The following is a 25,216-nucleotide window of genomic DNA, read 5'->3' as shown; positions in this document are numbered from 1 at the left end:
AACTACTTAACTGCTCAATTATTTCAGCTACAGGGCTTTTAGTACAATTGCAGATGATTTTACATTAATATTACATAAACATTCACTGTTGAAGCCACTTTATGCAAAACTGTGAAACACCCCCAAGTATCAACCTCCCACTGTGAATGATACTGCTACTTGAGTTTTTTTTTTTTTTTTAAATGTCCACCAAGCAGGTTGTGATTGGCTGGTCTGCCAGAGAGCGATATTGGATACTTTGTGTCAAACCAGTGACGTATGCCTCTGATTTATGACAGAGGAAGTAATTAAAGCTAATGGCAATCACAATTTTTCTGAATATTATAAATTATGATATATTTAATAACTCGTTAATAATGAATAATCACATTGTTTAACACATTTTCACACACAAAACAGTTTTTGTCATAAAGTAAATGTTTTGGCTTTAAATGATAACAGCGCACCATTATGAATTATTATTCCATCATTTTAATTTCCATCTCAAACATCCTATTCATCATCCTATCACCATATTTTCATGATCATATTTTTTTGGTCAGAATATTATTGATTATTATCAAGTTATGAAATATCATAAAAAGTATTACTGGTTTGACACATAGTACCTAATATCATCTCTATTGCTTCTTAGGATAGCTCAAAAAGTTGATTCTGTTCATCTGGGCATAGAAACGTTTCGTCACTCATCCAAGTGACTTCTTCTGTCTCGGCTGAGTGGTGACATCACCTTTGCACAATGACTGAAACTAGCACCACTGATGAACAATGGGCTGTGAGGTCAGTTTCTTGATCATTAAATTGGCAGATGTACAGATGAACAGAAACAACTTTAGGGTTTTTCTTACCTGGATGATTGAGCATGTATCAAAACTTTTTTTGTTTAAACTTTTGTAACTACCCGTTTTTTTGGCACTTAATATTCTTATTTCCTTTACTATTTTCTGCTGTACAGTGCTTTATGACTGTGAAAAGAGCTTAATAAATAAACTTAATTTATTAATTTACTTACAAATTTCAAAGAGCTGAAACATGAACATTAGATAACAAATTCACTGTTTATGCTACAAAATAGTGAAAACACTTTTTTGGCCTCTAGTTTTGATCATTAAGTGCTTATTTTCACTTCCACCGAGGAGGTTGTTTGGTTTGGTTTTTCTGGGTGTTAGCAGCATTACTCAAAACCTGTCTGGACAGGTTGGAATAATTTCTTTTACAATTATCAAATTGAAATAAAAAAAAACATTAAAATTAACATTTATCCATCTATTATTCTTTTTCATTTTGTGGTTGTAGGTTTGGCATACTTTATAAATTCTCATAAACTGCCAAAAACGTATGTTGCTTCATTCACAACACTCAGTTTAAACAGTGTGTCCTAAGCCTGTTTAACCTTAGAAAAGATTAACTTTATTACCTCTGTATTTTGGTTCAGCTTATTTGTTTGCTATGGATGAATTTACTTGATTTCTTAAAAATCAGAAGTGGGGGTTGGCCCAAATTTGACTTAATCCAGATCTGGATAAAGGGATTTCTGATACATTCTTCATCACTGAATGATGGAAAAAGTGGAAATTTTGTCTTATCTTCACAACTTTATATCAAACTGAAATATTAAAAAACTCATGATCGTCTTTATGTTCTCAATAAAATATCACTGATCCAGATTCAGATTATTCTGGATTCACTGACTTTTCTCATACCTGATGTAGAGTCATCTGCCAGTGGTGGTGTTTTTTCTCAGTGTTCTTGTTCTGAGATGAGTCTTACAGTAAAGTGACTGAGTCACATCATGCCAGTAATACGATTATGTCATCTTAGCATCAGGGAACCAATTCAGTCTGAACACTTAATAAGTTAATAGAGAAAGCAAACCACAGGTTGACTGATAATTTAAAAAAGAAATAATGGGCCTTTGGGAGGATGACTGTACACGGCATTAAGCATGACCACTTTTCTTGGTAGGGTACAGAGCCAGGGTGGAGGGGTGGTTTATCAACTATGATCCACTTTTATTGTTAATAACTGATTTACAGCAATGTCAAAGTTTGAAATGAACATGCTAAGGCAGAGTCTTAGCTTATTAAACAGATGTGTGCATCTTATAGTTATTTGTGACCATTTGATAATCAAAAATGTTTAATATGCTTGCATAACAGAAAATCTGTTTCAAGATTTTTTCTTTCTTTATTATTATTATTATTTTTATATAGCACTTAAAAAGGAAGCAGCTTTTTTTGGGCTGGCTAAAAATTTCCTTCAGTCCTGCCCTAAAATACTCTGATTAAAAGTAGCCCCATGACTTCTTCCTTTGCACCCAGCTGATATCTTTGATTACCCAATGCTTATTGGCAAAAAGCTTATTTATAGGCATATTATCACAGTGTTTAATTGCATAACAAACTCACAGAGCTGTCATGTAATTTATAAGCAGCCAAGAAAATGTGAGTCTTGGTTGCATGGCAACCCACAATCCTGTGATTACAGTGTTGCCCCAAAAAGGAAACACCATTATATTAGTGTAGTGGCTGGATCTATTTACTGTCATGCATCAGTTGCAATTTTTGATCCTGGAAGCTGTTAACGATGATCCTCATCACATAGTGCACGACTTCCTGTTGAAGACCAGATGATAATGCCATACAAAACAAAGCACACTAACCTCCTCCTACATAGAAAGGTGAAATTTTATAGATTTTGAAATCAAGATTTACACCATTCTCTACAGGTTGATCTAACAGGATGGTTTTTTTTCCAGCGAGTCCGATTGCGGATGTTTTCGTTTTTACCGCAGTCTGATTAATTAGCAGCATAAGTCTTATCAGTCAATTTCTCTGTGTCCGTTTATTCCAGACGAGCTCCTCTGGCTCCAGTAGCAGTCACGTGACACACCTCCACATCAGCCCCGAGTTTCTGCAGCTCATCCAGCCAGATCTGTTGCTTGTGGGACAGTCGGTCATTGGGCCCCTTCACCTCCACCAGCTACAATCACATGACATCACAAGAGTTTAAACTACTGGCACCAAAAATCTCCTGATTCCATAAAAAAACAGAGAACAAAACAAGCCAGGATGGCAGGTGATCTCACCTTGTAGCTGTTGTTTGAGCTGTTCCACACCACAAGATCGGGCAAACCTCCACGGCAGTGCCTGTAGTCTTTTGCCATTCGTGCTATTACTCCACCTAGAAAGGCTCCACCCAGGCATGCAACAAGAGACTGGGGAGAGAAAAAAGAAAAGAAAATCAGCATCTAATTGCACATCAGTATCATGTTGGTACCTACAGTAAGAAATGTAGAAACTTACAATCCCCTTATCAATCCCCAAACCCCATTGTGTAAAATATAAATGAAAACAAAAAAACAATGAAAACAGTACAAAGAAAAAAAACACATCGTCTTCTTCAACTGGATGCCAGCAACGCCATCAAAAAAAAATCCAGGACAAGGGCATGTTTACTGCGCCATCACCTTTTCTTGTTTCTTATTTTTCTATTATCAGTTCATACAGACTCATTGAATGCTTTACAAGAAAGTTTCAAACCCCATTCTAAATGTATTACACCAGCATGGCTCCAAAGTAAGAGTCTACGTGTTAATCTGGCAATGAAGGATGCTCCAAACTTGGTAATGAGGTGAGACAATTATTGGAGTGTGTTTGAGGAAAATGTGTCCTCATCTGCCCCACTGCGCTGACACATAATGTGAGAAACACTGTATACTGACAGCACTCAACATGTGCTTTTAAAACCTTAAGTACCTGCGCTTGTTGAAGGGATGAGAAACGTTCCCAGCTCACCAACGAACACACTTTTCCCTCCTGGGAATTCCAGACATCTTCCAACATATTTTGCAGAGTTTCCACAGACGCCTCACAAAGTAACTGGACACGAGACTCGATTGCATCCTTTCTGTTTTCATAAAAGCAGTCGGTGTAAAAATCCAGCGGACACGTCTGTAAGGGAAAACAAACGTGAGCTCTAGAGTTTCATACATATTCAGATAAACATGTATAGACCCTTCTTTACCTGGTATGGGTTTCGGAAGACATCTGGAATACTGTCCATGAAAATGATGTCCCACAGCAGGAGAGCAAACAGTGTTGAGAATGTTGAACCTTCTCCATGGATCCCTGATAATAATAATAATAATAATAATTAAACAAAACAAAAGAAAAAACAAAAAAAAACCTACTGTTTCTGTTTGTATCTATACATTTTTACAGGAGAAAAAAAGTTGTTTACCTTGGTCAAAACCTTGCTGTCTGTAATGCGCTAAGGACAGCTCCTCTACAGAGCATATTACAGTGGAATGAGCGCCCTCTTCATTTGCTGGTAAAAGAAATTTAGACTTCCCCATGCCTCCCTCATGAGGAAACAGCTGTCCTCGAATAGTCACCTGCAGTCAGATGTAACGACAAACAAACAAACACACAGACACACACAAAAGAATCTTTTAGGTGAGCTAAAAAACTAAGCTGTTCCATTTTGAAATCCACACACTGACACACTGTGAAAAACGTACATGCTTGACATCCTGTACTTGGACAGTGGGCAGGTCTCTCAGTTGCAGGCGGTACTTCTTGCAGCTGGCAGACTCTTTCATTCTAACAGCTCTCTGATGGAGCGAGAGTTTATGTCCTGTACGCACCAAAGGGTCTGACAGCCCATCTCTAACAGCACAGATAGCCTGACAGGTAAAGAACACAGTCCAACAATTGAAAGATTAACACAAAACATCTGACAAAAAATTAAATCAGACTGTCTCAGTAGGAGGTGAATGAGAACAGAGAAGGGTGCGGACTTGCTCAGGACTTTTGAGGTGCTGGTGAAGGTTTAGTGCCAGTCTGTCCCACCATCGCCCGCGGCTGTCAGGACAGTAAACGGACTGCAATAGCAAAGACCGCAGCTCTTCAACTGCTTCCTGTGACATGAACAGAAGACCCATGAGATCTTCAACAACAACAACATGAACAAGCACTTAAATTTGTGTTAGGCGGTGAATGGACAGGTTCAGAAAACCTCATAGCGACGAAGCCTTTGCAAAATCTCGACCCCTCTGGATAAAATTCGAGTGTAAGCCCATCCTGCAGTGAAGCAGCGCAGAAATACAGGCAGCTTTTCCTGATGACTGCAAACAAATCATACTGTTATCAGTCACAAGTGACTGTTTTTGGATACACTGAAGCAAATGTTTATGATTTCGCACCTGAGGTCATTGTTTTTCTTCAGCATTAGCCATTGACTTTTGGCTGCAGCATAGAGCTCCATGGCCGTCTCCCACTGACCACCCTGCATAGCCAGGATCACCTCTTGCAGTGCTCGCATGGAAGCTTCATATCTGGTGTGATGCATTCCATTATTAGTTCTTATTTGTGCCTATCCTGCTTGATTAATCATAAGAAAGTCATTATAGAGCTTTTGGTAGAACCTTACCTGATAAGGTCCTCTCTATCCTGAAAAACCCTGGCTACACGCTGTACTGTATAGTCTGGGAAGGCCAGACGACCTGAGTTTACCAAAAGGATGGTATAAAGCTGGCTCTGTCCTCCAGCTGCCATCTCCTCTTCTTCCATGGTGTCCGTCAGAGAGAAGAGCAGGAGAACACGAGAGAAGACAGCCCGAGGACCGCGACAGAGACGGACACAGGAACCTGCAAGCTGCTTAGCCCTTTAAAGACAGGATAGGGGTGTGACCACCACTGCAATACTGGTACTAAAAAAACATGACGTAAATAATTATCTTACCGTTTAAGAATCACTGCTCCAACACTGTTTTGTGCAGTGGTCAGAGAGAAAAGAGACTTTTGCTTGCTAAGGCGGAGCAGCCCGTCCACTACCTGCTGTTTTTGGGTCGCTGAATTGCCCAGGTGGAAAGTCTTAGCCAAAGCTTTGAGTTCAGGAGCCGGCAGGAGATCCAGAGCCTCACCCAAGTCTTCAAGGTCATTCTCTTTGAGAGGTAAAAACACCAGACGTGAACATTATTAGAGAAAATTTGGTGATGTTTATTCATTGATGTAATTTGATGTTTATTCCAAACATTTTACTGTATTTTCTAGCTTCAACCATTAACATGATGCCAACATAATAACTAAATGTGATCAGTGCAGTCATATTAATAACATAATTGGAAAAACATGAATATCGAACGGTAACAAAATGACAGTAACAAAAGGAGACATTAAATTTTTTTACACATTTACCTGTCTCCAGAAAACCACTTTGAACCAGTTCCTGTGCAATGGGTCCAAGATCGCTGCATATCTCTTCATAATCCAGCTTATTTACTTGGAGCCACTTCAGTTTCCTCTGAAAAAGCCTCACATACAACTTCTGTCCCATGACTTCAAGAGAGAGAATACATGTGAACAATAAACCCATTTTTTCACAGTTTTTAGAATAACTATTGAATAATATTTTAACATACCTGACAGATTTTCAAATGCACGTATAAAGGACAAATCATCTTGGTTGAACAACTCTCTGTCATCCTCATTCTCCAGCACAGCGTGCAGTACAGTTTTGAAGTTCCTGAGGTAGTAGGGAAGGTGCGGCGAAGCCGTAATCGAGCTCTGCTCACTTGTGATGCTATCGGCACCAAACACTGGGAGTAAATCATCACTGACAACCGCAACCCTTTCCTCACACGCTTCCTCTGAATTCAAAGGTTGGTCACAAGCAGATGACGCTACTACAGTTTCATGCTGATCCAGATCAGTTGTTCCAGCTTTACCTTCAGAGGACTTCTCCTCCAGCTTGGCTTTCTTTTTAAAGCTAGCTGCCTTACCAGTGGAAGATTTACTTTTTCGTTTTGCTGGTTTGGAGGGAGAAGAGTGTGGCTTTGGAGCAACTTGTTTTTGAACAGTATCAGATTTAGATGCTTTGTTTTCGAGTTTATGTTGTTTTTTTGAATGTGATGGGTCTTCCACTGTTGCTGCACAGGTGACACTGGTGGACCGGCGTGTCATACTTTCTTTTTCATCTTCTAAACTCTGAATCAGAAGATTCTCCTTCTGTGAGCTATTCAGTGTCTCATCAAGTTCATCCACCGTCTCTTTCCTCTCAGATGCCTTCTGAAATTTTCCAGATAATTTGGAAGAGAGACTGTCCTGGTCAATGGTCCTGACCACAGTCTTGCTGTTTATTTCCCGTGGTGCCTGTTGTGAGTTATTTGTTGGTTTGGAGGGAGAAGAGTGCGGCTTCGGAGTAACTTGTTTTTGGACAGTATCAGATTTTGATGCTTTATTTTCAAATTTATGTTGTTTTTCTGAATGTGATGGATCTTCCACTGCTGCTACACAGACGACACTGGTTGATCTGACTGGCAGGTCCTCTTTTTTGTCTTCTAAACTCTGAATCAGAAGATTTTCTTTCTGTGAGCTATTCAGTGTCTCATCAAGTTTGTCCATTGTCTCTTTCCTTTCAGGTGCTTTATGAAATTTTCTAGATAATTTGGAAGAAAGACTTCCAAGGTCAATGGTCCTGACCACAGTCTTGCTGTTTATTTCCCGTGGTGCCTGCTGTAAGTTATTCTTTTTGAAATAAGGGCTTGTTTTGGTCTCTTTGCCTTTTTCACCCGCTTCTTCCACTTTTCGATCCACCTCTGGAGACTTTGGGAGACTCCTTCTGGGTGACAGCTGAGTGCTTGAGATAACATTATTACTTGCTGAGCCGACAGTGCTGTCTCCTCTCTCAAAGTTCTGACACTGCAGATCAATATGCTCATTGATCTTGAATCTCGGTACCAGCTGGCCACACAGGGGACAGGCCAGCTTAGGTGGAGGCTGGCTGGAGAAGAACGACGTGATTGGACTTGTGGTGGCACCCCTGGCAGCAGTGCCAACTTTAACAACATTGTCTTTCTTTTTGGTTCTGGACAATGATAAACGTCCCTTGAGTTTGCCTTTGTTAGCTCGCTCGGCCATGTTTCAGCAATCCAGGCGGCAGTGGTGGTGCCGCTCGGTGAAAACTATTTTCCCCCACAGGTTTTCTTTGTCGCATACTCTGACAGTTGAGCTTTCGGCGTAGAAATGCTTCGTATGCTAGCTTACCTATGCCTCATTTAAAATGGTCACACATTTGCGACTTTTAGTGCTTTACAAATCCAACAGAAAACTATAAAATACAGCCTGTCAGCGGTTCAAAACAATAGCTAACATACCGATAGCAGATATGGCACCCAATCCCGCTTCTTAGGCACAACCAGTAGAGCGCAGAACATCGAAATCGATCCCAGATACATCGATATTTTTCCTCAACAAACGAAAATAAATCCTAGGAAGCTGTAAGATATAATCATATTAAATATGGCTTTAAAGTAAAGATAACCTAATAATATAAATCACACCTTGGGTGCCTATTTAATGACTTACAAGCCACCACATATACTGGTTAAACAAATTATAAAATGACTAGAAAATTAAAAAAACAAACAAAAATAAAAAATACAATCCATTCATATAGAGGTGCATCTGCGTGTGCATTAATGATAAGTCTGTTTTATGTTGGGTAGGACAGTGCGACTAGAGAGCACATGGTGCGTGTGTGCCTGTGTTAGGGGGTGTATTTTCTACACAGGTTCCTGGGCTGCTGTGCGGCTTTTATTCAAAAATCACCATCCCGGAGAGCAATCTCATCTGATCAGCAAACGGGCATTTTAAGGGAGAGGCCCCCACAGGACTGATGTCGGTAAGTGGCACACACATATATTAATGCACGTATAGAGGGGAGCATGCAATATTGATGCATGTAGGCCTGCTCGTGTTTCTGTCACAGAGCGAAAACGATGCTAGATGTGCCTGCTCCTGTGGCACATCAGCCCATTAGTTGGGTGTCAGCATGGTGCAGTCTCGATGCTTCACATCAAGGTCGATGTGAATTTTCCAGTTGCTGTAGGATAACAAGATGCATCCAGATGGTATAACCACTAGAGAGCGTGTGTGGAGGGAGCGCGCTCCATTAATGCACGCTATATGCGCAGGACATATCCGATTATCTTATCGACATCTAGGCAGAGGGAAATGCGGCGTCCACTTGTGGGGAGACTGGAGGCACAACAACAACCACCCCTGCAGCTGCGGCAAAAGTTAGGCGTAATAGCTTTATAAAATACTACCACTCATTCTTCAAGGGCAGGGCAGATGCAAGAAAACTGCAATGGTGAAGGCCAGTTCTACTCTGTAATTGCCCTTGTTGTTTTAATTGCCAGTTCAGCACCATGGAGAAGTCATGCTTAGGTCTGTTAGCAGGGATTAGAGGTTTTTTGTGCTGATGATGCTATAATCCCAGTTGCATAATGACCTGATCAACACTGATAGGATTCATTTCGCTGTGGAGTCTTTTTAGCTTGAGCCAAATAATTTGCTCTATGATTTTTCTTTTCAGCTTCAAGCTTAGATGCTTCATGCTGAGATGAGGATGCTGATGATGACATGTTTATACTGGGCGTGTAGCACAGCACTGTCAGTGTGCTGCCTCTCACATATCCTGTACTAATCAAATATAAAGCCTGTATTACTAGACTGAGAGCACCACATTCACACTTAAGGAGCTCACTTCTTTTAAATGATGACAGGGATGAAAAGAGATTTGGTGGAATTCAGAGCTGAGAGAATCATAAATTATATAATTATAATATTGATAAATACAATCAACAGCATTTTTATGTTGTATTGATGGAGACTCTCTAATTTACTGGTGTTAAATCCTGCTGTTGTACATTTGTATTATTACCGTAGGGCTGCGAATAACAGATATTTCCCTATTTCTCAATCTGCCAGATGTTTTCTTGATTGAGAATATATGTTGAATGTACACTCACCAGCCACTTTGTCAGGTACACCTGTTCAGCTGCTTGTTAACGCAAATATTTAATCAGCCAATCACATGGCAACAAAGTTAATGGCATATGCCTAAATGCATATTTACGAATGCAGACATGGTCAAACCAGGCTGTTGACATTGAAACTGAGCATTGGAATGAGAAATGGGGCTGATTTAAGGGACTTTGAATGTGGCATGGTTGTTGGTGCAAGGCAGGCTGCTCTGAGTATTTCAGAACTTGCTGATCTACTGGGATTACAGCCATTTCTAGGGTTTATAGAGAAAAATGGTCAGAAAAAGAGATAAGATCCAGTGAGCGGCAATTTCCTTGTTGAATGTCAGAGGTTAGATGAGAATGGCCAGACTGCTTCGAAATGATAGGAAGGCAACAGTCATTCAAATAAGTACTTGGTACAGTCTATGCATATAGAAGAGCATCTCTGAATGCACATGATGTTAGTCCTTGAAGCGGATGGGTGACAGCAGCAAAAGACCGCACAAGGTGCCACTCCTCTCAGATAAGAACAGGAAACTGAGACTGCTGCAAAATAGGGTCTGAATCTGGAGTAAAAAACATAAAAGCAGCACCAGCAGTGGTTCCAAGTATATTTTCCTGGCAAGCTTTAGGCCTCTTAGTGCCAACTGAGCATCACTTAAACACCACAGCCTACCTGGTTACTGTTTCTGACCATGTCCATCCTTTTATGACAGCAGAAGAACACACCATATCACAAAGCTCAAATCATCTCTAACTGCTTTCCAGAACAGAACAGTGAGTTCACTGTACTCAGATGACCTCCACAGTCACCCAATCTCAATCTAGTAGTGCAGCTTTGGGGTGTGGTGGACTTCACATTATGGAGGTGCAGCCAACAAATCTGCAGCAAATGTGTGATGCTGTCATGTCAATATGGACCAAAGTCTCTGAGGAATGTTTCCAGACCGTTGTTGAATCCATGCCATGAAGAATTAAGGCAGTTCCGAAAGCACAAGGGGGTTCAGCTCTGTACCATTTAGGTGTACCTTATAAAGTGTCTGGTCAATGTAGACTATCATGTCTCTATTTAAAATTTCTCGTTTCTGTCAACTGTAGACTATCGGTAAAAAAATGACAGAAAAAAAATCAAATAGTTACATTCGAGAGGCTGGAACTCGTTAAATGCCAGCATTTACTTTTAATTAACAGCTGTAATCTTTTTTTCCACAATTATTTTCTATCAGTTCAGCTGTGAAGTACTTTCTGACTAATTTAGACAGTAGAGTTTTGTGTTGTTGTTCTTTGGTTCTTTACTGTTTTTCAGGGCAGCTTCTTGAAGATACTGTTTAGTAAACTATAAAACAATAACATAGTTTATAGAAAACACCACATGCTACAATCTGAAAGCAGGCATGGGCAACATTTTTGTCAGCATTACTTGTGCCAGAATTTTGTAATAACTTTTTAGGATATTATATTTTAAGCGGTGTGTGAGAGAGCTAGACTAGGTTAAGCAGATGACTTTCACCCGCAAGAGAGGAGTTTAAATTGTGTGTGAAGGCAGACTGACTTACAATAAGCCAGTATGGAGCATCTGCATATGTCTGTGCTTCTGTGGTGGGAGGTGCTAAGAATAGAGAGCAGTGTTGCAGAAGGAAGGCTGTGTGTCTGTAGTTTTACTGCAGGCTTCCTGTTCTGCAGGACATCAAGACAAAATTAGAGCAGGCACAACGAACCAAGATCACAGATAACAAACACCATCATAGACAAATGGACTGAGATGGTGCATGTAAGTAAAATATGGATGTTTGGTACGGAGGGAGGATGTGTGTGTGTTTTTAAAGTGTGACAGAGATAGTCACTGTAATACAAAAGTGGATCTTTGACCATATGCAAAGAGGAATCTTTGGTGTTTGGTTATTTAAATTTGACGGCACCTGTGCTGTAGGCTTGTAGTGGAGGAGCTCGAAAACTGGGAAGAGTTGCTGAAGAGTTTCTGTTTTTATGAAAGAGAGCATCGAAGTCTTTGGAAGGTGATTTCTCCAGTATGATGAACCTACGTCATTTGCAAAATACAATATGTGTTCAGTTATTTTTCATAATAATATAAAGAGTCTGAATGATGATATACTGTTGAAAATATAACATTTCTCAAAAATGTGAAATTGGTTTTCTATTAATGTTTACAGGGCTTAGGGTAGTGGGCTAAAGGGGCCAATTATGGCTCATAGAAAGAGTCCAGGATCCATTTCCAAAATATTGGTACCCGGCACTTCATCATGCCCCGGTCCTGGACAGAGCCAAGAAGAGCAGGGAGGTTTGGTGAACGAGGCGACTGAGCAACCACCTTGTGCGCTGGAGGATGATAATAATGACCAGCTGACTTCTCCTGTTTCTGCAAATCACTATTACATGAGTTGTGACCCTAGTCCTGAGGACATGGAGGACACCTGCTCTGAGTACGACAATGTGGGCTCCGATGTCGAGCAGGACTATGATGAGGTTCTGCATTTGAACAGAGAGGGCGGTGTGGACATGAGGTATTGCAAGCAGTACTGTCCTGAGGACGGTGGCTATATAAAGCATGCTGTCAGTGATAATATTAATGAGAACACCAATGCTCCTGACCAGATGACTCCGAGACCACGGCATGGCACAGAAATATGTGAGGGATTACAATCAGACGCTAAGCCGAGTAAGATGAGCCATCGCTTCAGGTCGCATTGTGCTCCAGTTGCTGGTGATGAAACAGAAGGGGGAGTTAAAAAGGGCCAGGAGGACAGGTTCTTCTTCGGTGATGGAGATGAGATAGAAGAGGTGCTAGATGGGGCCAAATTTATAGAGGATTTAGAGGAGACGGAGGACAGTATTCAGAGGCAGGCTAGCCTTTATCAGGGTAATGAGAACGAAAGAATTAGGAAGGGGGGAGAGGAACGGCAAAGAGAAGGTGACGTCCGAGTCACAAGGAACCCTAATGTCCTAGGAGCCAGCAAGAAGTGTGAGCCATCTCACATGGATTCAAAGGAGAAGGAGCGGCAGGGTAAAGGGCGAGGAAGGAGGGGAACGGGAGAGGGCATCGAGCATATCGCCTCTGGGATCAAAGGATGCATGACCAGCAACACCGAGCAGCGTCCAAAGACTTTGCCCAGGGACTGCAAAAAAGTTGCCGTGAGGACCAAAGCTAGGTCCAGTTCCAGTAAGCAACACCCTATTCCACCACCTCGCCACTCCCATGCTCAGCCTCCTACTGAAACCCAGAAACCCCAGCCTCACAGAGAGCCTCCTCCTGTTCCCAGACCCAGTAATTCCACTGCTAACAGCCGGGAGAGCGAACCCAGGGTTATCAAGCCATCCCTGGCTCCTCTTCACACACCAGAACAACAGAGGGAGTCTCTCGAGGAGAGACAGAGACGGCTAGAGAAACCCCAGCAGGTAAGCAATGCAAATAGGACACATCTTTGTCAGCTCTTGTCCCCTGTGGCTTGTGATTGTAAATGTTTGTGCCAAACCTGCCTCCGCTGTGGTTTAGAGGGGATCAGCACAATTTTAATTTTATGCATCGCCAGAAATAGTCTTCATCACTTTTTATGAGTTCTTCTCATCAGCACAGGACAACAAGAAATGTTAAAAAACACAAACTGTCCGAGATAAGAAGAAAACACCCCCCACTTATTTTTGTTTAGCAGAATGAGAAGCTCAGCCCGGCTGCAATACCTGAGGAATTGCCAGAGCAGGTGACGAGGTCTCAGTGTCCAGAGCCTGTCTCTGCAGAAGACAGCAACACTCCCAAGGTTAAAATTCAGCTACTTTTAGCTTCTTATCATCCAGTTTTTGCTCAAAAAACTTTAATCGTATTCCTAAGAAACATTTGCTTTTGTAAGTTTTGTATGTAGGCAGTCGTGGATATTGTGATAGATATAGGTTTTTATACTGTATCTGCAAAATATTTGCCCTTGAAGTCCAACTTATTACATGTTTTTTAAAAGAAAACACAGGAAGCTGCTTCGTTTCCCAGCTTCGAGGATGGTAAATATCTCAGAATATTCTCAAAATGTTGTCATTTTTATGAATCTGTGCTGCACGTTACAGGGGTCTTTTTGTCACACAGTCCCAGGTCCCTGTGAGCCAGAAGACCTTATTGATGGGATCATCTTTGCTGCTAACTACCTTGGCTGCACTCAAGTTTTGTCTGATAAAAACCCATCCAAGAGTGTCCGCATGTCCCAGGCCCATGAAGCTGTCAGTCAAATCAAGGTATTTCTTCTTCAGGGTTGTTACAGCTACCAACATGCATCCATTTAGTTCATAAATCTTTAAATTGGCCAGCATCAAAACTTGGGAACAAACTGAAATGAAATCTAGGGAACAAATTGAATTCGGGTCCAGGAGACTTGATTAGATTCTCTTCATGTTCTCCATCTGGGATTTTCAGCCTTAGAAAAGTTGGCTTTTATTTTTGGCTGGAGGAACTCGACTTTATTAGGGATTTGACTTTATTCTACATGTATGCTTGCAGTTGAAATAAATAATATGTATGTAGTTCAGGCCAGGGTCTTTCTGTGTGGAGTTTGCGTGTTCTCCCCATGTTGGTGTGGGTTCTCTGTGGGTACTCCGGCTTCCTCCCACAGTCCAAAGACATGCAGTTAGTGGGGATACGTTAATTGATCAATCTAAATTGCCCATAGGTGTAATGCGGGAGTGAATGTGAGTGCGAATGGTTGTCTGTCTCTGTGTGTTAAGCCTGTGACAGACTGGTGACCTGTCCAGGGTGTACCCCGCCTCTCACCCTATGACAGCTGGGATAGGCTCCAGCGCCCCCCGCGACCCTGAAAAGGATAAGCGGATGGATGGAAGTTTACATCCATTTATCATGGGCAATTTTGTATGTTTTAATTATTTTTTTGAACTGTTATTTTTTCAGGGTAAAATGATTATACAGTATACATCTTGAATTACTTTAAAAAATAAGAACTGGGTCCACAAGTTTGATTTAAGGTTGGATGTTATTTAATACACACAGGGTCAGAAGTATACATACAGGCTCAATTATATAAATACACTTACTTTAATCTTTTAATAAGTGGTGCTGAATTCTGTCTTTTAACTTGACAAGGTCAAGGCCTGTTAACTTAAACAACTGTACATAACTATATTATTCAGATGTGTCATCACTTTGCCGAGATCTGGATTTAGACCCAGACTGTCCCCCTACAAGGAATTTGGTTAGGATGTTGAGGAATAACCCAGGAACCACTAAGGCTCAAACCTACCATGAGCTGGAAACTGCTGGAACACCACCATCACTGTCCACAGTGAATCCAGTTTAATATCATCACGGACTGAGAGGGTGCCAACCAAGAAAGAAGCTCCTGCTCCAAAATGAAGCTCGAGTGAAATTTGCAGCTGCCCACATGGACAAGCCAAATACCTTCTGTCCTTCTGGAGAAAGGTTTTATGGTCATATGAGACAAAGATTGAGCTATTTGGCCACATTGACAACAAGTATGTTTGTAAAGGTGAAAGCTTCAAACCTAAGAACACTGTACCAACTGTAAAGCGCGGTGGTGGTAGCATCATGCACTGTGGCTGTTTTGCTGTCAGCAGTACTGTTACATTGCACAAAGTGGATGGAATAATGAAGAAGAATGATTATCTCCAAGTTCTTCAGTGTGTTCCAGTAGCTCAGTGATCCAAAACACACGTGTGAGGTGGTTTTTGAATAGATGAAGCAGGCTAACGTTAAACAGCTGGAATGGCCTTACCAAAAACCGGGTCTGTGCCAAGAAGAGTGGTCAAATATACACCAAGAATTATGCCAGAAGTTTCTTGATGGCTCCAAAAAGCTTCTGGTCAAGGTGTAACTTAATAATAATAATATTAATAATAAACTTTATTTATAAAGCACACTTAAAAACCAAGGGTATGCCAAGGTGCTTAACAAGTAACATAGAGAGTAGGAGGAAGATAATAGAAATAGGACCAAAGCAAGTACTAGGTATGCAAGCAGGTAGCTGTCACTGATACATAGGAAAGCAACAGGTACAGAGCAAACAAGAAATTAAATGAGCATAAACGTGCATAATATAAAATCATAAAAGAAATATTAACTAGAGGGAAAGGCAAGATTGAATAAGTGGGTTTTTAGTCATGATTTGAACAGTGCAGTGGAATCAGATGCGCGGAGGTCGAGAGGAAGGGTATTCCACAGTACCGGGGCAGCCAGAGCAAACGCACGGTCACCCCGGGACTTCAGCTGAGATCTGGGTTGGGTCAGAAGTAGTTGAGTGGCAGATCTAAGTGTTGTAGCAGGAGTATGTGGTTTGAGAAGTTCACTAAGATAACTTGGCGCTAATTTATTAATAGTTTTGAATGTAAGGAGTAATATTTTAAATTGAATATGGTACTTTATGGGCAGCCAATGCAAGCTAGCTAGAACAGGAGTAATAGGGCAAAATTTCCTGGTACCAGTCAAGAGGCGGGCTGCTGCATTTTGGACTGTTTGGAGTCTAAGAAGAAGAGAAGAGGGAAGACCGTAGTACAAAGAGTTACAATAATCCAACCTGGAGGTCACAAAAGCGTGAATAAGCTTCTCACTTGCTAAGGGACGTTTAACCAAATATTAGTGGAGGTGTATGTATACATCTAAACCTGTGTGGATTAGAAAAAAATACAAACTAAAGTCAAACTTGTGCACCCAGTTCTTTTTGAAGTGCAATAAAGATGTATGCTGTACAATCATTCCACACTGAGAAAATGAACAGTTCAAAGAAATAATTAAAGGCCCTAAATTACAATGACCATAACACATATATATACTTCTGACCACAACTGTATGTTGCTTGTGACCTATTTATAAAAAGTCAGCTGTGCAGTAACCTCATCTAGTTACCACACAGTGGAGCTGTTGCATGTCTTTCTTTTGGCCACTTTGTTCTTTTGATACCGCCACGTAACACATGTTTTTGTTCCTGTGTATTAAGTGTTATATCCTGTGCTTGTGCCTTGAATGTAACTACAAATGAACTGCTGGTCACAAAAGCAACGTTTGAAAAGAATAATTTAAACTGTCTCTGCCTTTCAGGCATAAGCACAAGCATTATTATCGAGGTGCAAGAAAAAAAATGCTATGCAAGATTAAAGCATCACATTCATTCTCTGAAATGCAAAACGTCTTATTAAAATTCTGTTTATCTCAAAGAGCCAAGATGAAGATTCTCAAATGATGACAGAAGTGGACCTGTTTATCTCCACTAAAGCTGTCAAAGTACTGAATGCTGACACACAGGTCAGTGGCTCTTAAATTTGTGTGTTGCCTTCCTCTTGTGCATAAACACAATTTATTTTCAGACATGATTGCCATTACTTTTGTTCCTCATAGGAAACAATGATGGACAGTGCCTTGCGGACCATCTCCTACATCGCAGACATCGGTAGCATTGTAGTTCTGATGGCACGGAGGCGCATGTCTCAGGCCTCATCAGAGGAGCTCTGTGAATCTTCGGACTCTACCAGCGAAGGGAAGAGCCAGTACAGAATGATCTGCTATGTCTTTGAATCAGAGGATGTAAGTATTGTCATTCTTTTCTAGTTTACGCTCTAGTTTTACATATTTACAGTAATCTCTGGTCACTTCCTTGCTGTTGTCAGCTGGGATAGCCTTTCTGCTGAGCGGTTTCCCCCAAATGCTCCCCTTCCCGTAGGCGCAGCTAATCGCACAGTCTATTGGTCAGGCGTTCAGTGTGGCCTACAGGGAATTCCTGCGAGCCAATGGCATCAATCCCACCGACCTGAGCCAGAAACAATACAGTGACATCATCAGCTCCCAGGAAATGTACCACGATGACCTCATCCATTTCTCAAATTCAGACAACTGTAAAGAGGTGTGACATTTTTTTATTCCACTGGCTAATTGTAAATGATGACTGATGGATTTTCCACCCTAACAGAATCTCGCAAATTTTCAATATGAAATTCAAAGTGTGCTTAAAAAGGTTTGAAAATACTTGTATACTGTATTACAGCTGTATATAGAGAAGCAGAAAGGCGAGATCCTCGGTGTGGTAATAGTAGAGTCTGGCTGGGGCTCCATTCTGCCCACGGTCATCCTGGCCAGCATGCTGAACAGTGGGCCCGCAGCTCGCTCTGGAAAACTCAGCGTGGGTGACCAGATTATGTCCATCAATGACACCAGTCTCGTGGGGCTGCCACTGGCCACCTGCCAGGGCATCATTAAGGTATGGAGTACATCAGGAACCTCCAGTTAAAAGTATGAATTAGAGTGAAAGTATCTAAATATTAGTGGACTTTTAGGTGGTCCCTCTTTTCACCCTAAAAGGAATAAGTGGACAGGAAAGAAGAACACGAATGAATAAATGTAAATTTGACCATGACACTAACAAGCACATAGAAATACCACATAAGCACAGGGACGGCACCAGTCTTTAGTCCACCTCCACAAACCTTTTGACTTCTGAAACATGTGAATGCGTTTCTGAATGTGTTCCAGGGTCTGAAGAACCAGGTGAAGGTAAAGCTGAGTATTGTAAGCTGCCCTCCTGTCACCACCGTCCTCATCAAGAGACCTGATCTCAAGTTCCAGCTCGGCTTCAGTGTTCAAAATGGCATTGTGAGTGCAGCCGTATCACTCGTTACCATGACTCTAAACTTAAGATTGAAGTTTCAACTCAGATGCTTAGATGCATGCAGTTTTTTTTGTCATGTTACAGCATTACAATGATGTCTGCTCATGTTAAAAATAGCAATAATGAGGTCAGCGTATGTACAAATAATTGCTGTGAGCCAAAAGCTCAGGCGTCATTCTGCTCTGATAGTTTTTGAGCTGCTGCACCAGGGCCAAGATAAATGAGGATTTTTTTAATGAACTGTGAACCATGAAAGCCACTCTAGTACATGCCAAAAATATGTTAATATTTACAACATATACCTTGATGACTGGGAGTGTTGGTATTTATGATGCAGTTACACATTTGGGCTTATTTTGCTTCCTCAGATCTGCAGCCTGATGCGAGGCGGTATTGCTGAGAGAGGCGGCGTTCGTGTTGGACACAGAATCATTGAAATAAATGGTCAGAGTGTAGTTGCCATGGCACATGAGAAGATAGTTCAAACCCTGTCCATCTCTGTGGGTGAGGTAGGAACTCCTCATGACACAAGATGGCAATTTTCTCCGATTACTGCACCACACAAACACTGTGCCACACAGGCCTTTCATAGATGCATGCACATTAGAGTTTGGTTTAAAGCCAAATCACTGGGTACACACAGGGCCACAGAATGCCTGTAAGTGATGGGTCAATAAAGTCAATAAAATCCTGTGATTAAACAAATCATGGTTAAATATTTTTTTACATTAAAACTGACTAGTACAATAAAGGATGTTTGTGTGAGAAAATTCACATTCCAGAGAAATGAACTGTTGTGTACTTTCCCAGTGATTACAGGAATCTATTTCCTTGAGTGCAAGTTTACAGTTTATCCCTATGAGCGTGCTTTAAAGGAACAGTTTGGGAAATTCTTTTGTCCTTCCTTGTTGACTCATAGTCCAGTACATTAACTCCAATAAAACCATCACATGTTGTTTGCCGTTTCATGAAATCAATTAGATAAACTCAGCTGTTTCAAACTAACTGTCAGGCAGCTCATGCTTCACATTGATTTTTTTTAAATTTTTTCAGGAAATTGTTATGCATTTTTTTAACTCTTGACCAAAGTAAATGAATACGGCAACATATCAAACTAGTATTAAACACAAACAAATGGATGGAGAATACAGAGGACACCTGATGGTTCAGATCCCAGTTTTATGGGAAAAGCTGTGTTGTGATGCTCAATGCTTTAATGCTGTAAATAAAACTTAAAGTTAAACATAATCAAAAATATGTACTGAATATGTGGGTTTAGCAACTTATTTAAAACTTTCACTTAATTTTCAACCACTCTTGTATTTTCTCTGTAATTTCTTCAAGTGTACATTCTGATAGAAAAGATCTCTGTTTGACAGCAATACATCTGAATCCTCTTCTCAGTCTCTGGTGGGACAGAAAGGAGTAAGTAAATTAGGGCCGATTACATCTGTGCATGTGTAAATGCATCTGAAGTTGATGGGTTAACCCAGGGAGCTCACTTTACATTGTGGGCCACATACAGCCCACTTTGACTTTCAGGCGAGGCATAAGTTTAACCCCAGTCAGAATCCCTCTGATATCTTCACATACAAAAAACAGAAGTACAATTTTAGCTGCATGTCTCAGTTTTTCTATGTGATAAAGAAATTCTGCTGTAGTAAATGGAAGAAATCTGTAAGAATGACACTTTGGGACTAAACTGTAAGTAATAGATGTGTAAAAGCACAGAAAATGTATCTCATTGCCCAGACTGTCCTGTAATAATAAAGCAAACTCCTCTATTAGATGGTGGAAAATTAGGATTTCTTTGTCATTTCATTGTTTTGTTTTTTTCTTTAACTTAGGTGTAGTACGAACAATCGTGAAGGAGGCCTTTATCAGTAGAAAAAAGCTGTACAATTTATAAAAATGCAGTTAAAAGTCCCAAATCTTTCCAGTGGGCTGCATCAGAGTCTTTGGGGGGGCAAATTCAGGGCAAATGTGCCACATTTTTGACACCCAGCATTTTACCCACCCTGCTTCTTTCATCTCTCCCTCTGTGCCAGATCAACATGAAGACGATGCCTGCTGTGATGTTCAGACTGCTGACGGGACAGGAGACGCCCGTCTACATATAGAGGACCCTGCATGGATCAGCCCCACTGTAGCTCTGCATGTCTGGCTGCGTGACGACAATAAGACGGGTGGCTCAGTGGGACGAGGAGAATTTATTTTTCTATCATTTTATTTTTTTTGGCCTTTTGTCGCGACGCTGTAAAGAACATCCGTTTCTCATTTTCCCAGGTTTTATCTTGAATTACATCGTCATAATGGCCTTACAATGTGAATACTCTGTCTGTAGTACTGTACGTGAGTTTATGGTGTCGAAGAAAAGTAGCTTTACGGTCATGTTTATTTTCTTATGAAGAGATAAATTAGTACATTTATTTTTTATTTAGTCATTTTTATAATGTGTATGGAGTTTAAAATTGTACTTCTACTGTAAATACTTTGGATTTCTCAAGGACTTGATTGGAAAGGCCATATAACTTCTGCAGTATATGCATGTGATAATGAAGAATACGATTTACTGACCAGGGATTCATTCTCAATCCAACATGTTAATCTATTACAATTAGTATCAAAAGAAGATAATAAGATGCTGTACAAAGGCACTAAACTCTGTGTATCGTGGTGACGCTGAAGGCCAAAGACACTCTTACTATTCAAGGACATACAGTATATGGATGATCATTACTTTTACCAGAGCGTACAAGAATGTATCAGAATATACAATACTGAATGAATGTAAACACAGAAAATACAGTTTCACTGCTGAGCACTTGTTTGTTTTCATTTTATTCAGCTCTTAAAAAATTACAGGACAGAAAAAAAACATATTTAACAGGATTACAAGAGAATCAGTTCAACCTATCAGAGCACTTTCATGCACGATGTTTCTCTCTGAGTCTACACATAAATGACAAGTGTGCATGAATTTGTGCACATTGCCACAAGAACAATCTGTAATCTGATGCAAGAAAACCTGATGTTCCAACATTCGGGCTCTCGCTGCTTCTCACGAGTGTGGGGTCGCTTAGAAATCTCCTTTTAGAAATAAAAAGCACATTTGTTTTTGCTTAGTATATCATTAAATGTTCAGAAATGTGTTCACCAGTCCCGTCGTAAATTTGTGCCATCTGGCTCTTGCAGGTATTCAATAATGCTGCCAGCTTAGGACTTGTGTTTCTGAAACTAGAGACTCTAATGTTTTCTGTTCTGGTGAGAGCCAGATTGCACTGGTCTCTGGAGGGAGTAGCGCGTGCTGTTGTATTAAATCTTCAGTTTTTAAGCAATTTCTTGGATCGAGTAGGCTTAATTTTATTAATACGTCAATGTCTTTGACCAACTTTCTGATCAGTTTAATGTAAATAAAACCAAATGTGCATTTCCTTAAAAAAAGCGGATTCTTAAAGTGTATACTCTGTGTACAATCGATATTTATTTGTGTTTTCTCATGTTTCATTACCAAACAAGCTAAACAACGAGAGCTCTACCATCCACACTCATCACACTATATACACATTGTATGGATCCCATACAAAGTTATGTTTATTTACAGCTACTACAACATGAGAGTGACCTTTATAAATGTGACTATTTACAGTGGACTCAATTTTAAGACATTATTATTTACAGGCTCACACAGATAACTAACACATGTGAAAGTCGACACTTTAACTGTAACACATTCAACAAAAAATATCTTCAAGTATGAACAATGAAATCTCCCTGAGAGGGAATCTGCACAGCTTCATAAATGTTCCTGTAACACAGAAAGAAAACGATCAAAGTAAGCTGAATGACGTCTTTATCATGGATATAAAGGTGACTATGGCAGCCGTATAAACTAAATATGGGAATGCCTTATTAATACACTATTCGGTTTTGTCCCACAGTAGAATTTACTTATATTAAAGGTAAGAACTGTTGCTGCTTTAAACAAATGATTGAGACATTAACAGGCAGCAGAATGTTACTTTGTTGATTACTAATCTTCTCAAAAACTGTATGAATCACCCATATGAATCTACTTACCTCTGTAACTTTTAAATTCACTGGTGAAATTGTCACTCCATCGAGGAAAAATGAATTCAGGTAGCCCTCACTGTATGAATCATCCTCGTCTTCACAGCTGTCGACACCAACACTGAAAGCCTCTTTCATCTTCTCAGGGACCAAAAAGTCAAACATCACCACAAGAAGCCCAATGAGGGTGCACAGGATGCCTGAAAATCATCTGAGTTAGTAACAATCAGGCTTGGAATGATAAATTCAAGTGCAAAACATGCAAAATCTATGTGCAAATTCATGTGTTTACCTGTAGCCAGGGCCAGCCAAAACGAATGGCTGTATTCTGTTTCAAAGAAGTCAGTTCCTATGTAGAAAACACACTGAGGCACATTCATGATGGTGGTGAAGGAGATCATGGAGAAGAAGATGAATGCAGCAGTGGCAATCACCATGTACCCAGCGTACCGGATTACTGGCATGGAGAAGAGGATGTTGGCGAGCATCCAGCAGCAAAACGCTGTCCTGTGGAGCAATTATTGCACAGGGATTTGAATTTCTACATCACCCGAAAATTAGAGCCAATGGTATTATTTGACAAAATGAAGCTATGAGTTATTAACAATCACCAGAGCGTTGCAGAAGCGTATCGTCCAGAGTATCTGTACTGAAAGATGAGACCGCACGGGCTGCTCGGGGTGAATTTTTCAGCGATATACAGAATGGGGTTGGGTAAACCTTTCTCCAGAGCTTCCTCATATTCTTCAATAGTGTCATGCCAGGTGAACATCTCATTGTAGTCAATGGTCTCATTAAACTGTACAACAGGATTCCCTGAGTGAGATCAAACAGATGTAAATACTACTAAGCAACACAGATAAAAAAGGAACTTTTATGACATGTATATGCAGAAGATGTTGTTGTAGCACTGACTCCTTTCACAATAAAAACTGCAGGAATATTTGACGAGACGTCACAGGTTGCTTACTGTGACTCACCTTTCAGCGTAACATTAATGCCGTACAGTCCGACATGCAAGCCGATCTCCGCGTTAACCACCGCGTTGCTGAAAGACTTATAGGTGGCTTTCGTGGTCATTCTGGCCTCAGCCCAGTCGTTAGTGAAGTTGAGTGCTGCAGGAAAAGAAATGACTTGAAAGTCTAGAAAACAAAGGTGGCAAGAAGAATAAAATCTTTGAAAAACAATACGAATGCAAAACTCACCCACTATCACGGCACCAATGAACAAGCTGGTAATTATTCTAAATGTCCAGAAGAGCCGCTGAGAGGAAGAGACAGAGACAAATTATTTCAGGTGACTAGAATGGAAAAAAAAGTGAGGAAACTGAAATGACAGCATTACAACTGCTATTATTTTTGCACTTTTCAGCAACCACTGTTAGAAGCGCAGAAAGAGAGAGAACAATTGTGAGGTTTCGTCACTCATTTGCAGTGAGTAATAGTTTTTCTTTTTTTGGACTTGGTTGCACTCACCGACTTCCCTCGTATCCCGGGCAGAATGAGAAGAAGACTGACCGCTAACACAAGGAAGACCAGAATAATGGTGAGCAAGCGGGTGCTGAAGATAAACGGAGTCCTTTGTAGAGTGTAGAATGGGTAAATGTCATCGTAGAAAGTCATCTTAGCTTCTGCTCTTACAGACACAACTGAGACTAGACAGCGTAACAGAGAAGACAGTGTTAGTGACAGAGTTCTCAGTTTCCCCACCCAGATGCAGAGATAGACACTCTTGTTACTCACAGCTGATAAGGTGCGTTACATTACTACAACTATGTAACTCAGCATGATTAAACATAAACATGGCTGCCTTATTAACTTCTCTGGCACTGTGTGCCTTCGCTGCAAAGAAGTAAATGCATCTGTTTAACAGACAAACACATGCAATCCTATACATCCATTCAGCCACCTCTGCCACTGTAATGTAAATCACTGCTCTTCTCTTTGCTCCATCCTGATTTTAGTGTCTTCAATTACACCTTAAATAATCATAATAATAATGACAAAAACTCAATGAAACTATTGTATAGAAATAAGACAAACTATCTTACCTTAAAGTTAAGTCAGTGATCACTGAAGGAGAAGGAAGTTAAGTGTGAAGGTTGAAGAAGCATACACTTCTTTTATACCAGCAGGGCCCCCCCTTGTTTCACCAGGGAGGAGGATGCATTAACTGGAATACTGCGGAAAAGAGGTGTGATCCAGGAATGATGGCCATTCCCATTTGGGAAACAGGTCACATTCAGTTTGTGATAAGCTGTGCAGCACATTTAAACTTTAGTATTGCACCATCCCTCCGCAGCACCTGTGCTACTGAACTATTCTGCTCAACACTTCAACCTCTGCAGTAGGTGAGAATCAACTACTTGCTCATCTTCAGTCAGATACTAAGAGATAAAAGACACGTTTTCTTTGGACTAGAGTTAAATAGACATTAAATACATGTTGAATGGTACTGTCGTGATGAAGCGGTGCAGTTTAGGTTTTTATCAAGTTTTGCTGTTTGTTTGAAAAACTAGAGCGCAGTCGAGTTAAAAGTGGAGGAATTTTCTTCTTTCTGTTAAAGCAGCCTTGTTTAAAAACTAGCCTCTATTACATGTTGATAAGGATATAAAAGGAAATATAAGTTACCTTCACTCCGTCTTCACTTCTCAGTACTCAACTACTCCTCTTGGCCGAATCCTGCGCTGAGGAGCACCTCTCGCATCA

General features: G+C 40.6%; 3 protein-coding genes across 4 annotated transcripts; 1 reads left to right on the top strand and 2 right to left on the bottom strand.

The window, feature by feature from the left end:
• Window positions 1-2,011: 2,011 nt before the first annotated feature.
• fan1 (FANCD2 and FANCI associated nuclease 1) lies at window positions 2,012-8,174 on the bottom strand. The gene is made up of 13 exons (XM_063479484.1): window positions 6,424-8,174; window positions 6,200-6,340; window positions 5,745-5,946; window positions 5,434-5,667; window positions 5,207-5,338; window positions 5,020-5,128; window positions 4,802-4,921; window positions 4,523-4,687; window positions 4,243-4,396; window positions 4,027-4,130; window positions 3,759-3,953; window positions 3,089-3,217; window positions 2,012-2,982 (listed from the first exon to the last, which is right to left on the bottom strand). Exons 1-13 carry the CDS (start codon window positions 7,919-7,921, stop codon window positions 2,845-2,847), a joined length of 3,321 nt encoding a protein of 1,106 aa, XP_063335554.1. The 5' UTR covers window positions 7,922-8,174; the 3' UTR covers window positions 2,012-2,844.
• A 403-nt stretch (window positions 8,175-8,577) lies between these two features.
• On the top strand, window positions 8,578-21,258 carry apba2a (amyloid beta (A4) precursor protein-binding, family A, member 2a). Of its 2 annotated transcripts, none has more exons than XM_063479483.1 (12): window positions 8,578-8,684; window positions 11,985-13,227; window positions 13,482-13,586; window positions 13,782-13,821; window positions 13,904-14,049; window positions 16,994-17,080; window positions 17,174-17,359; window positions 17,496-17,675; window positions 17,817-18,029; window positions 18,302-18,421; window positions 18,806-18,946; window positions 20,486-21,258. In XM_063479483.1, the coding sequence occupies exons 2-12, from the start codon at window positions 12,016-12,018 to the stop codon at window positions 20,555-20,557; spliced, it is 2,502 nt and encodes an 833-aa protein (XP_063335553.1). In that variant the 5' UTR covers window positions 8,578-8,684; window positions 11,985-12,015; the 3' UTR covers window positions 20,558-21,258. The 2 variants fall into 2 exon arrangements, with proteins under 2 accessions (XP_063335553.1, XP_063335552.1); XM_063479482.1 differs by having other exon boundaries at window positions 13,479-13,586.
• Window positions 21,259-22,233: 975 nt separating this feature from the next.
• Window positions 22,234-24,130, bottom strand: duox2 (dual oxidase 2). The gene is made up of 7 exons (XM_063480362.1): window positions 23,984-24,130; window positions 23,714-23,771; window positions 23,489-23,623; window positions 23,120-23,324; window positions 22,801-23,015; window positions 22,518-22,708; window positions 22,234-22,245 (listed from the first exon to the last, which is right to left on the bottom strand). The coding sequence occupies exons 1-7, from the start codon at window positions 24,128-24,130 to the stop codon at window positions 22,234-22,236; spliced, it is 963 nt and encodes a 320-aa protein (XP_063336432.1).
• Window positions 24,131-25,216: the final 1,086 nt, after the last annotated feature.

Source organism: Pelmatolapia mariae, linkage group LG7 (genome assembly GCF_036321145.2).
Source record: "Pelmatolapia mariae isolate MD_Pm_ZW linkage group LG7, Pm_UMD_F_2, whole genome shotgun sequence".
Classification (NCBI taxonomy): Eukaryota; Metazoa; Chordata; class Actinopteri; order Cichliformes; family Cichlidae; genus Pelmatolapia; species Pelmatolapia mariae.
Note: the sequence above shows the minus strand (reverse complement) of the source record. Positions and strands in the feature narration are given on the sequence as shown.